Source organism: Blennius ocellaris, assembly GCF_963422515.1.
Source record: "Blennius ocellaris genome assembly, chromosome: 1".
Lineage (NCBI taxonomy): Eukaryota > Metazoa > Chordata > Actinopteri > Blenniiformes > Blenniidae > Blennius > Blennius ocellaris.
Genome location: NC_137650.1, coordinates 7,783,338 through 7,797,387, shown reverse-complemented (window position 1 = coordinate 7,797,387; position 14,050 = coordinate 7,783,338). Strand labels below are relative to the sequence as shown.

At 40.4% G+C, this 14,050-nt stretch overlaps 1 protein-coding gene across 1 annotated transcript in view; it reads left to right on the top strand.

Annotated features, from left to right (window-relative positions):
* The window catches only part of igdcc4 (immunoglobulin superfamily, DCC subclass, member 4), a gene marked incomplete at both ends in the record, with an annotated part of 52,625 nt that overhangs the window by 23,117 nt on the left and 15,458 nt on the right, over positions 1-14,050 (top strand). Inside the window, 3 exons of the mRNA XM_080498760.1 lie at positions 6,931-7,072; positions 8,984-9,117; positions 13,889-14,023. Of these exons, the coding sequence (XP_080354886.1) occupies positions 6,931-7,072; positions 8,984-9,117; positions 13,889-14,023 (411 nt within the window). The remainder of the gene's footprint in view (positions 1-6,930; positions 7,073-8,983; positions 9,118-13,888; positions 14,024-14,050) is intronic.

The following is a 14,050-nucleotide window of genomic DNA, read 5'->3' as shown; positions in this document are numbered from 1 at the left end:
GTGCACAGATTAAGTCACCAGCTACTACATATGTTGATATCCACAATCTTAAATATCATGACCGATTATTTAAAGGTTCAACTTTTTAAAGAAAGAATTCCCTAAAACAAGGATGTAACTGCTGTTTATAATTTCTTCAACGTGTTATTGCTCTGTTTTGGTGAGATTATCCAACAAAACAAAACACTGAAAGCCAAAACTATTTGACTGACTGCACAATGCAGAAATGAAAAATATTCTTTTTCTTTTTTTTTTATTTGGGAGGGGGGGTTTGCTAGTACTGTACTCTACTAGTATGAGTGAAATACCAGACTGAAGAAATGTCATGTGGTCACGATTATTTTCAAATTGCACTTTTTTAAAATGTAAAAATGCGTCAAATGTGTGAAAAACAAAGGAAAAGATTTGGAGCTCTTATTTTTAAATACATTGTTATTGTCATAAAATTTCATTAGTCCAGCCCAACAGAAATCAAACTGGGTAACATATAAACCCAAAAAACAACACTTTATTATATTGCTGAATAAAGTAACAATAGAAAGTAATTTATAATTCTGATAATAGCTAGAAATAAGTATTCATGACAGCCACTGAGATAAAACTAGAAACAAAGACAGTTGGAACTTTGAAAAAGAGTTGCTTGCCTGCATTTTCAAATAAATAGATGCTTTCTGTTGAGTAAATATTAATTATCTACTAAACTTCACAGAAAATGCTATTTGAGGCTAAATAAATAAAGTTTGCATTCAAATTCATCATACACATACAGTCTATAAAGTATTGCACTATGTGTGGGTGGACGACGCTGGAAAAGTTTTTTCAAAAAGTGATATGTTCATAGTTTATTTTTGTCTTTCAAAGTGATCTATCAGGAGAAACACCAATGCGGCATCGGTTGTTCTCGGCACATCTCCATACAGTTTTTATCGGGGCATACATGGAGGTCATTTTAAAACATGTTGGAGAAGCAAGCATGGATCTTTTGTGGACGTGGCGATCTGGTTCAGAGCCAGGAAAATGAAATGTCTAGGGAGAAATTAAAATTCTTTATGCTCTAGATTTTCTAGGTTTTATTAACTAAAATACATCTGGAGCCAATCAGACTCTTTCTTGCTGTTATTACTTGATGGATAGGTAGCATTATATTACACCTGGATATATCTTCAGCACAATACTGAAACTGGCATCAGTTTGAAGGTGAAATACAAAAAAGCCAAATTGATTCCCCTCAAAAATTGTGGTGTTGTAGTTGTGAGACAACATGTGCGGCACAACTGATGTTACAGAGGAGTTTAGTTTGATTCAGTCTTCCATTTATAGCATTCTTTTGGGTACAATTTGCATGCATACGCACGCACACACACACACACACACACACACACACACACACACACACACACACACACACACACACACACACACACACACACACACACACACACACACACACACGCACACACACACACACACACACACCGACCAATGTGATTTGTCAGTTTTGTTGGGGGGAATTTTCCTTCATAGACGTTGATGAACTAAGTTCTTGTCTGCCTCAGATACTGCTGGACTGAACAAGTGTCCCGGGGGCAGGTATGCTCTTAAATAACATTTAGCTCTGAGCAAGAAAGGAGCAGTTGGTGCAAATGAATGAAAGTGCACCGGAAGAGGGGTTATGAGGGATGAGAGGAAAGGCAGCAGCTCTGTAATCGGCCCTGTGAGGTGGCCTTTTTTTTTTTTGCCCACTCCTAAGTGGGAGTCTTTATTTAGTCATTAGCTTTGTGTAAAGTGAGACAGTATCCTCAGTGGATTCCCCTTCTTTTGTCAGCTGTCACATGCCTATTTATGAGGATCTCTTGTTTGAGTGACAATAAGGAATAAAAGGGAGGGAGGGGGAAGGCTGGATGAATGGTGAGAAGGCGGAAGAAGCTGAAGAGAGTTTGTGCTGATTGTGAAAGGAAAGTCTTCCTGAGAACGTTAAGAATGACCTTCAGTATGAGTGTGTGTGTATAGGTGTACAAATGTGTGTGTGCGGATTGTGAATTAAATCAGAGACAAACGGCTATGAGATAGATGTGACCCGTGTGTAGGAGGCCAGAGCCAAAGCGCCTCAGCATTGACATTGAGCGGACGTTCTCATTTCCTACTGTGTCTTGACGAGCTGGAGTGAGAGTGAAGAGCAAACGTTGCAGAGATCACATCTGTGAAAACACATTACGAAAGCCACCTGCTCCATTTTCTCTGTCGCAATATATGATGCGTGTGGCCTCAACAAACAGCATGCAAGTGCAACAGAGAGAAACAAGTGTGAGAGAGCTGCTCCTTAAATGCAGATTTATAGAAAAGAATCATTTCCATTTCTATTTCTAGCCCAGATTTGTCCTCAGGCAAAATAACAGAGGTGGTGTACAGAGATATTCATGGATAAATGATGATGACTTTAAGAAAAAAAAAAAAAAAAGAAACAGCTTTTAATGTTAATTAGTCCAGTTAACCTTTCTCATTATGAGGCTGCTAAGGTGTTTGTCAATATTTCAAATTCCAGTGAGCTTTTGTAAAGCATTTGAATCAAACAGCTGATGTCCTAACCATGAAGGGCGTACATTTTCCTCCAAGCAGACACAGCTTTCATTGACATGTGTGAATGTTTATTTCAAGGTATTACTTTTTTTCAGTATTTATTCTACCTCACAACAGTTACATAACTTTTAATAAGTTCTTATTATAATGTAAATTAAAATACACTTTCTAAAAATGTGCAGCTCTTTGTACCTCGTGCTATTAAAAAAAAAAAGATTGAGAATGGGAAGAATATCCTTTCAGATCAAGAAATGTTAATTAAAAAAAACCTCTAACAATTTAAGAAATTGCCCCCGTTGAAACCTTTTGACTTTGCAGGATTACTGTAAATTGCCTTGTTTTGTCAATGTTGAAGGGCATTCCTGCATATGTGTCAAAACTGATGGAATTGCACTTTTTTTTTTTCTGCGTTATTGCAAATATGTGCCGAGGCTGAGGGTATGCTTGATGAGTTTTCACAGTGTTACTCAGCCTGAAAGCTGGGTAGCAAAAAGGTCACGGGGTGGAATTATCTACTTGCAGAAGGGGAGGGGGAAAAAACGCTGCAATCTGATAGCTGTGGGGCCAAAGAGTGGGGCATAGATAAATGGACAGACAAAGGCAGAGAAAGAGTCGGGGTAAAGTCAAGGGCAGGGGTGAACCAAAAAGAGAAAAAGGAGGAAAAAGAAACAAGATGGAGACTTTTTTTTTTTTATTCAATACATTACAGGGTTGAAACTTTAGATAGAGCCCGAGGAGCTGTCTGACAATCTCCCTTGCATCGAGCAGTTGCTAGGAAACAATTGGACATATCTTTGACCCTGTGGTCTTGGTATGTCACATTTAGCTCGGAGTTGCCCAATGTGTCATCACAAACTTGTGTCAGCTTTGGAACATCTGAGACGGCGACCTGCATGGGGTTGAAAGGATCTGCCATGGAATTTCATCCGGCCTCTGGACACTCACAGAGTCCTGGGAAAAGACTAATATGATTATACTTTGACGGAGTGGAGGTGGAAGCCTTGCCGGTCACCATTGTTCTATCACAGCGTGAACACAAGCAGCCCCTCCGCGCATTAACGTCTGCTAATACGCACTCACTCATCAGCTGTTATCCACTGCTCACATGTTGGCACCGTCTCCACGGACACACGCACACACACACACACACACACACACACACACACACACACAGTGATCCAGAAATGTAATCACGGGCATCGAGGCACACACGTAAGTAAACAGTGAGGTACAAGTAGCTTGGTACACATTCACTTCAATTTACACATGTGCACACACTTACACACTCAAGCAGCTGGCATCCTGTCAAGCAGTCTGGCAGTGGTACAGGTTGTGTGTTTACTTGAGGGTGTCATGCTGTGTAATGGCAGGAAGTTGCAGGGGTCAATCATCAACACCTCTTGTCAAATTTGCTGCGCGACATCCGTTGTTTCTGAAATGATTCAAATGCTATGCCACTGCAGCTGAGCGCGTGAGCGTGTGTGTGTGTGTGTGTGTGTGTGTGTGTGTGTGTGTGTGTGTGTGTGTGTGTGTGTGTGTGTGTGTGTGTGTGTGTGTGTGTGTGTGTGTGTCCACCTCTGACAGACTCATTCAGGAACTTTGGTCCCTCAACTCAGAGTGGCCAGTTTGTTGCCATGACCAACAGGTGGCATGATAAGGGTTAGGGTTAATGTGTCCTGAAACTTGCAGCAGTTTCAACAACATATAGAGACGTACTGAATATTGGGAAAACTTGAACAAGGTTTTTTTCACTATTTATGACAAAGCTTTAGAAAGATTTTGCTCCCGACAAAAAAAACCTAAAAGCAAAACAAAATAAACATGGCTTCACATTTGTTAACAGTATTTATTCTTATCATGAAGATGAAAGTTCTTTGCAGTTATCGTCTGGATTCTTCATGTGTATTTGTATATATTGGTGTACTGTACGAGCTGGCAGGGAGTTATTATCCTTTGTGTGATTAAACAATGAGGATTTGAATCGATTGAATTGCTCAAAGCAGGTGATCTATGGATGATGTTTCCAGTTGTTGCATCAACTGGATAATTGTTGCGCCACTTTAAGCATGACCGAATTATTTTGACGGCCGTTAATTGGATTGAAGTTGCGGTTTTTGCTGGGACTTTCTGTGTCGTAACAGGATCAGCGCGGTTGAGCTTTCTGAAGTAAACTGTTGTGGCACCAGAGAGTTTTCATGATTGGTTAATCGTGTAGAAAATCGTCACAAGTAAGCAAACACAGTATAAATAATGATACAAATCTTTACAGTATCCGGGGTGTGATACATTTGATAAATGTGACTGCATCGCCAATAAATCAAAGTTTAGTTTTCAGTTTGTCAGTTCACTAAACTCTGTGTGGACATTATTTTTTTTCTCAGTTAATTTATTAACTCCAGCGATCCCCTTAATTTGCTTCTGGTGTAATTACAGTGCTGACATTTGAGGGGATGAGTTTAATTTCTCAGTAATAATTTAGGGATTACCAGTGAATTAGGCACAGACATTCATGTTCTAAAAAAAGTAACAACTTTTATATTCTCTTCACTCATCAGTTGGTGTTGTCATTATGTCACAATGGGATTTTTTTTAATCCAACATATTGATTAAAGCAGTGAGTGATTGTTGTAACAGACAAAAACAAAACAACAGGAAATGATATTTCATTCAGATATAAGAACACCAGACATTGACCTCTCTGCTGTCTGTCCTCGGCCAAAGCCTTTCTGTTTGAAGGTTGCATGTTCTCCTTTTCTCTCAGGCGCTTTGCTTTATTCCTATAATCCAAAGATGTGCTTTTTTTGTGAAATTGGTGGCTCCAAATCACCCATAGCTTTGAGTACCGTAGATCTGTGTGATAGAGTCAGCCTTTGTCTCAGCCCTGTTATTGACTCTAACCTTCATTGTGTATTCTACCATTTGTTAAATGTCAGCTGGGATCGACTCCGGCTCCCACAATCCCAACTTGGATAAAGTTAGCACTGGTACCAACACAATCTCCTGGAAAACGTCCATAGTAATGTATTTGTCTGTTGAGATGAAAGAAAAATATTAAGAACATTGTTTGATAAGTTTACAAAATAGTACACAAGTATGATAATAAGTTAAAATCCTGTTTTTACCTTCACGTAGCTTCTCAGCCAGGGAACAAAGCTCTTGTAAATGTTGGTCTATGGCTTCACATTGTATTCATCTAATAGGGATTAAATCTCTGTTAAAAGCTCTTCATGACTTACTGCTTTACATTGAGACACATGCATGTATCTCTATGCTTCACTCGTGTTTGTACTACTTCACTGTGCAAAAACATAAATGGTAATGACACTGTGGCCAGTGTAGCTGTCTTGTATTGTCCAGTTTTTCCATTTGGGATGGGACATCTTGTTTTCCAATACTGCCGTGGTTTTCCCTGCTTTTGGTTGCCTTCTCTGTCTTCTTTCCCTGCTCACTCCTTTGATCCACCCCCACACTCTACTTTTCAGTCAAGGCTACAGGCGAAGTGGCTGGGCCAGCCTGCCTGTTTTGTTCTCTCTACCAACAGCCTGTTGGGGTTAGAGGTCAGAGGCCCTCAGACAGTGCTCTATGCTGCCCCCTGGTGATCAGTAATGCCCACATAGTTGCTTTCACAAGTGCTTGAAAGTTTGGAGGCAATGGAGATTGGAACCATGCCAAGAGTTGACCTGAAGGGAGAAATGATTCAGCCAAGTCTGATTATGTCCCCAAATATTCTCTAATCATAACTTTCAAAGTAATTTTCAGGAGTGGGGAAAAGGCTACAATTGAATTACATAAATTAATGTTGCACCTGAAATATGATTTAATATTGCACCTTTTGTAAAAGATAAAATAGCTTCAGTGGACAAATCAGAAGTCTAAAATACAATGTGGTTAATTACCATCCACACATGAGTTTGGTCCTCTGTCTAAATTAAACCACTTGCACACAATTCGGTTGTTCAAACAAATGCTGTGAATGATGTGACTGGTGAGGTCACTTCTGTCTGTGCTCTTTTAAAGCCTTAGCTTATAATTGGGGTCCAGTCTGTTTTTGCCTTAACCACATCAGTTTATGTAATTAGGTCCACTGGGTATGCATTCAAATGCAAGACATGTGGAATGTAAACGAAGTGGAGTTAGGAGCTAGCAGAGGACCAGGATCATAATAATAACACCACTTAAAGAGTGTGTCACATCACGTGGGACATCTCATCCATCATACCTGATGTAGATGTATAGTCACCAGATCAAACAAAGGGTTCATTTCACAAGTAGATTTTCTGATAGTTGATGTGTGAAACACCAGTCTGACATGGATGACTAACCCATTGATCACTCTCATTTATGCGCTGACAGGTCTGTCTCAGTTTCATCAGGAGCCATCACCTCAAACAGTGCCCAACGGGGGAGCAGCTCGCTTTGAGTGCCAGATCGAGGGCGTACCCACACCTGTCATTACTTGGGAAAAGGACCAAGTCGCTGTCCCTGACGAGACAAGGTAACCCTGCTTTGTGTTTCCTGTCCTTTGTCTTCGTGTTGTTGCTTAACCCTACCCGACAACTTACAACTCTGACAGTGTGTAATCCCTGTACATGTATTGTACTTTTAATGCAATGTCCCCTGGGGGAATATGATGCTGATGCTTTTAACTCTGTTTAAAAAGACAATGTTCAGTCAAACTAGGTATGGGTCCAACTATGCTTTGTTTAGATCTGTGTCCATACCGTACTCAATCAGTCTTAGTCGTCCACCTCATATATCAATGAGAGATGTTGCTCTCAGTTTGTAGTCCATTTAAAGAAACTTACATGCTGAGTTCCACAAATTGAAGTGCATGGCACGCCACAATAATGTTTATTCTGCTTATTTAGCAAAAAAAAATTTTTTCTGTGAAATTTAAAAAAAGAATACATTTGTGTTTTCAATAATCAAAGTTGTGCCAGGTTTGTAAAGCTTAAACTGGAGCCTAGTTTGTCTTCTGTAATTGCTCTAATGACAATGCTGGTAAAAAGATTTGCTAGTTGCTTATAAAGAATCAATAAAAGGCAGTGTGTGGGAACTGCCTTTCAAATTACTTGAAAAAAGGCCTATAATTAAAAAAAAAAAAAAAATGGTCAAGAACTTTTAAAGCCTCCCATGCTGCAACATCCCACTAAATGTTTTGCTATTATTCAAAGTACATGGTAAATTGAGAGAAGAACTATTTTTGAAATATAAATTCAGGATTTCAGTAATAGCAATATAAGCAGCACTACAAATTCACCTTGAGTTTTAAATGAGCATCTCATTCTCAGCCCTCTGTGCTCTTGGAAGTAACCCAGAGACATATTTCAGACGTATAAGCCAGTGGCCACTTCCTCCACAGATCACTGTCAGTCCTCTGGTCACAAATATTCTCATTTAGTGAGCCACTTACCTATATTGACATTTCACTGTGGCTCCACTGGCCCTGGAATTTGTTTCCAGCCTTATTGTCCAGAGCTACGTGTTAATGGCTGCTGCAGCCCTGTATGACCTGCAAACAACTTGCTGCTTATAAGGTCTTATTGGTGGGATGTTGTTCTCCCACCTCAGGAGCTGCTAATGGCCTCACACCCAAAAGAATCTGCTAAAGGATGGATGATACATCAGTGGCTTTTTGCTCCCTGTGCTTTTGCCCACTTTAATGTTGCCTTTTCTCTCTATTAGACCCTCTGCTGTCTCTCACTCAGTCCCTTCCTTATTAACCCCCGTCCATCTCTATTTCTGCTGCTTTCTCGCACCACTTTCTCTTCATTTAGGGCTTGCTGTCTTTCTCTCATTATTATCTCTCTTCTTTGTTTTTCCCATCCACTGCCTGTCCTCACTCTCACTGGCTTATTTTCCCCGGTATTCTCCCCACTTTCTTTCGCGTTACTCCCTCCTGACCAGGCAACCAGTCATATGTTGGCTGGATTAATAGGCTGTGATAAAGGCGATAAGAGGCGAGATGGCATTACATTGCCTCTGCCCAGGGGGAGTCTGGCTTGCAGGCCAAGAGTAATATGTCTGGTACATGACCTCCATACTAAAGGAAGTACTGGTGATGTGTAAGATCAAAGCAGATACGGTGAATATCAACAATACATACAAACACATATAAAATGCACACACTCTACATAGTGTCCATGTTTGTTCTTTCAAACAGGCTTTACACTCAAAGGCTTGTCTTTAATGACAGTTCACAAAAAAACCTCTCTCCCGGATAAATAGGATGGAGTCTTGTGAGGATGCAGCCGGATCCCTGACGAGACGATGAGCCGTATGCTTGTTACTGCAGGACCCTGAACAGTGTATCCACTCTGTTCTCTGTCCTTTTTGTCCTTTTCTTCTCATTCTATGCCTCACTGTTTATTTCTCTGCCTTTTCTTTTTGGCCCCACGTGCAACAGGTTCATTTCCCTTCCTAATGGAGTTCTCCAAATTCTAGAGGTGACCAAGGAGGATGAGGGGGTCTACCGCTGTGCTGTATCCAATTCTGCCAGAAAAGACATCAGTCGTGAAGCCCGGCTCACTGTCACCACAGGTGAGGTCTGCTGTTGTGTTTGGACAGCCAGTAACAGTCAGTACAATCTGAAAGCAATGATTTTAGGACAAGAAGCGTTCATAAGCGACGTCAAGCGTTCATAGCGACGTCGCTTTTTGATACTTCGATGTCGACTCTTCCTATCATGGTGAAGCAGAATTCACCAAGCGTTGGATTGTTCACCCACCGTAGGGAACGTGAGCTGGGTTTAGACCGCCGTGAGGCAGGTTAGTTTTACCCTACTGATGATGTGTTGTTGCAATAGTAATCCTGCTTGTGAGGTTACGAGGTCCAAAGTGGCTGCATTTTGGTCAGTTTGCTGTGTTGTGTATGTGTGTATTTTGTATTTTGTAGACTGATCAGTACAACAGTATTCCCTACAAAAAAACAAAATATCTTCTAAAATGTGAATATGCAAATACTTGCTATATTTCAAATCTTCACATTGTTGGCCATGTAGGCTGCATATGTATTCCGTGCCGCCATCCACTTCCATATTTCATATAAAGTCACAAAACAATGATGGTACACGTCTCAAGGTGATCACAGAGAAAGTTTTCACCTCCAGCAGATGAATTTGAAAACAGCCTTCTCGTGTCAAACTGCACCTCCATCATTGTGAAGGTCAGACATTAAAGTGAAGCATGTTTGAGTGACACAGGCTTTAAACTCTATAATGGATTGCATTATACTGCATATGCATAAAGAGAGACAGCGAGGTTCTGTTCTGGTTGTGGGTGCTTTTTTTGCATTATGTGTTTTCCAAGTTGCTCCAGGATTTCAGTCAGCACAGCAGCAGGAAAATCACCTCTACCCTGCATAAACAAATGGTGACACACAGGCCACACACTTTACAAAGCAATTTTCAAAAATTATGAAATTATTGGTTTAAGGGATAATGGTAGATTCATGGTCATTGTAAACCCATTTGAACCAAGTATTTATTGCCATATTTTGAATTACTAAGCTTTTTTTATGGAATGAAAATGAGAATGCATCTTGATAAAAAAATAAGAGACGTGAGAGACAAGGAAAAAGACTACCATTAATCCTTTCAATGGAATTTGTTGTCGTAAATCCTTGTAAAACATATGTAGCAGAAGCACTATATGCCTTAACCATAGTGGTGGCCATGTGTGTTGTGGCTGATGTGTGAACATATAATTGTGTCCAAGATGTTGGTGATTATTGTCTCATAGAATTAAATACATTCTGAATGGTTTGAAGCCTTAGTGCTTATTTTAATGGGTGTCTGATACTTCTCACTGTATCTTATTCAAAGCACAGCACTGCTATTATGTAAGGCACTTTAACTTCATGCTGTGTGTATGAATTGTTGTACATTTTCCTCACTTGGCCTTCAGAATTAATTTCTTTCACTTCATACAAGAAACCTTTATTCTCACAGCTTACTGACTAGAGGGGTTTTGGCATTGGTTTATACTTTCAAAGTAGTTTTCAACAAGAAGCTATATTTCTTTTCCTGTCATTTTATGAAACTCGCATCATTTCAATCAAAGGTTTGACTTTTTTTTTTATTTTACTCACTCGCTATATGTGGGCTGAATCCCTTAATTTGTTGACCATTCGGTACTATTTTATATTTTACTCTGGGATGTCAACACTTGCAAGACAAGAAATTATATTTCCATGCATGTATTCATGCCCTGCATGTTAACATATTTAGCTAATCAGATGGATCCCTACTGCGCTAGATTGTTCTGTCAACTGCTCGTGTTGCACTTCATTAGTTCATCACATCATATCTGCAAACAGGCCAGAAGTCAGAGGCACAAAAATCAAGGAAAAATGACTGAAAACAATGTCAACCGAAAGGTCTGTTTGTGAAACACAGCTGGAGGGAAGATGAGTCTGTGATTAAAAATGAAAAGATAGAAATTCAAACTCAGCCTAGTTGCATCTGGTCAAATGTTGCGACAAGAAGAGAAGGAGCCCTGTGGTTTGAAAGCCTTCGGCCGATCTTAACACTTGACAACATTATTACATGTTTTGCTAATATTGTATGACCCCACTCACAACCCTAATCTTGACATACCAAGTTTTGGAAAAGAGGACACAATCCATTCATAGATGCACTTTCCACACCTGCTCTATTCAACTTGGAGTTGCAGAGCCAAACCCAGCTTACAGCTTACAACCAAACCCAGATCAATGGATACACAAATACAAACACTCAAATGCCACATGTCTTTGAACTGCAGAAGGAAATCGGAGTACCTGAAGGAAACACACAAGGATAACATGTAAAGTGTGCATATAAAAGCCTCTCGAGCCTGAAATCAATGCAGGGCCTCTCTCGCTGTGGGGCAAGAGTGCTCACCACTATCTCGTTTTGTCCTTCACATGTTTCAAACAGTAGCCGTGCTACCAAGCACCACACCCTCCTCTCTCAAAGCACTATTCCAGGGCGATGTAAAATTCTTGCATTGGTGGGTGGTGAATCATTGAATGCCACTGTGAGATGTGAGTTCACTGTCAGGCTGCCGACATTAAAGCCGTGTCATATTCCGTGCCTCTGTCACTTGCAAGGTGGAGATCAGTCAACTTTAATTGGCTGCTCTATGGAAATCTGTGTGTTCTTTTTGAATCACGGGCTGTGTGTCTTTTAACTCAAAGACAAAAGGAAAGACAGGCAGATGATAGATAGATGAGGCCATAGCTAGTGAAGCAAGGTCAAATCACATTTACACAAAATCCATCCTTCTAAATCCCTATTATTACTGTTGTTATATTCATTAGTTGATTTTTTATTTCAACATCTAGTCAAGTGTTACTTTAGATTTGCCACTGTGCCTCTTCCCATACTTCTAATTGTATTTGCACAGTGAATGCGCCACAGTAAAGTACCTTAATACCGTCCATCTTTCACACACAGGGCTGCATCAATTCAATATTAACCAGGATATTATTTGCAACAGAGCTAATGCACGGCGGTCATTGTTTAGTTAGGACTTCATCTCAAGTCATTACATGAAACAGATGTCAGTTCTAATACCATCACTTCACTCGCTGTCAAATAGAGTACCTCAACACCTGCACCAGAGCTTTGACAGCGTGTTTCTCAGGTCACCAGTTCGTGGACTCAACTTGAGAGGATGTCGAAAATATATAGACCTTCAACTGCTAAGCTCACAATTTTTCTTCTTGTTATTACTTCCCTTTACCTTGTTTATTAATATATTCATACTTGACGTTGCTCCCTCACCCACCACATCCACACAAGACCCTGATGAAGATGAACTTGACTGTTCCATCCTCCCCAAGACAGACTGACCCACTTTAAGCCTTGTGCATAACTAAGATTGGCTGTATGTAATCACTATGATTAATTTATAATGTGTTTGCAGAATGCTAGGCCTCCACTCTGTGATCATTAGCATTATGAGCTGCCATGGGCTTTGCAGAACTGAAAGAAGAAATGGCCCGCTCTCACCAGCTGTACCTCAGGGACTGATTCTTCACTATATAAACAATATACTTTGAATAACAGCCTTTGTCCCTGAAGCAGAGACATATTCATCAGCTCACGAGCGGAGTGTCACAGGTATAATGGAACATAAAAGTAGGTGGTGGCACTGAAGTTCAGTTATAAGAGAATTTACTATAAAAACACGGGAGGAAAAGGTTATCAGAAAGGGATTTTCAAAGAGGGTTCAGAAAAACACAAGCAAGGGTCCGAAAACACGAAAAAACAGGAGGAAAATGCAGAATGTCTTGATCCAAACAAACAAAGACGATCAGGCAACAGACACATGAGGAGAGGGGGTTTATATACACAGGGGAGGGGGACACACTGACACAATCACGCGCACAGAGGGAAAGCTGATGAGAAGGACAAATGTGCAGTGTGCCGTGGACAAGAGTACCAAAATAAAATGTGAAGACACAAAGCAGTTGGACTTGGACTTTAAAAAGACACAACAGGGGACCTGACACTGAGGCCATCCTATCAACTGACTTGATGACATGTCTTTTGCAGATAAAAGCAGTTACTTCTATCCAAACCAAAGCCCTGTTGTGTTATCAGGTGTCTTCGTCACTCAGAGACATTACTCACTTTCTCAGCCTAACCACCTTTTCTCTGTCAGACATGCGGTTTGTGGTTTTCTTTCCAGCTTTGTCCAGTATGTCTGCAGTTTGTGAGTAAACGATCCTCGTTGATGTACACAACTACCTGTGTTCTGAGTGTTTTCATTCTCTTTCCTAGTAAATGCCCCTGCATTAAACTTTTCCTCATCAAGTTACATGTTATTTCTACAGAGAGCTTCTAATAAGAGCAAGTTAAGCCTCAGACAGATATTGGAAAAGCCACTCTAGTTGTTCTTTAGATGGTGAAGTTGTTTTCATCAACAATCCCCTTGAATTGTCCTGAAAAGCTGTTGAAGTATCACTTTCTGTCCCTCAACTGAACTGCAAATAGGATCCATTGTACATGTTGTAAAATACATGACATTTATAATTTGACACGTGAGGTCTGCGCAAAATGCTGGCTGTCGGTTTTCTATTTGGAGTATTTGTTTGAAAAACACCCGATGGGAAAAATACGAAAAGAAGGCTTGTCACAAATCCGTTGTTTGTTTTTTTTCCCCCCCTTTGTCTGAACTGATTAAAAAAAAATGACATTTTGTTGCACTCATTTGTGAATAATAAAGTTTTTGGATCGCTTCCAGCCCGAGGGCTCCACACTACCTTACCTAATGTCTGCTGGTCCATGAAACTAAATCATACTCTTCTTTTGTTGTCATTACAGGCTCCACTGAAGCCCTGAACACGGTTGCGATTGTAGCACCGCCTCAGAATGCCACGGTCGTGCTTGGCCATCCCACCGTGATGGAGTGCATGGCGCAAGGCCAGCCAAAACCACTGGTGTCATGGAGCAGACAAGGTAGCACTCGCACATGTTTTCACTCTC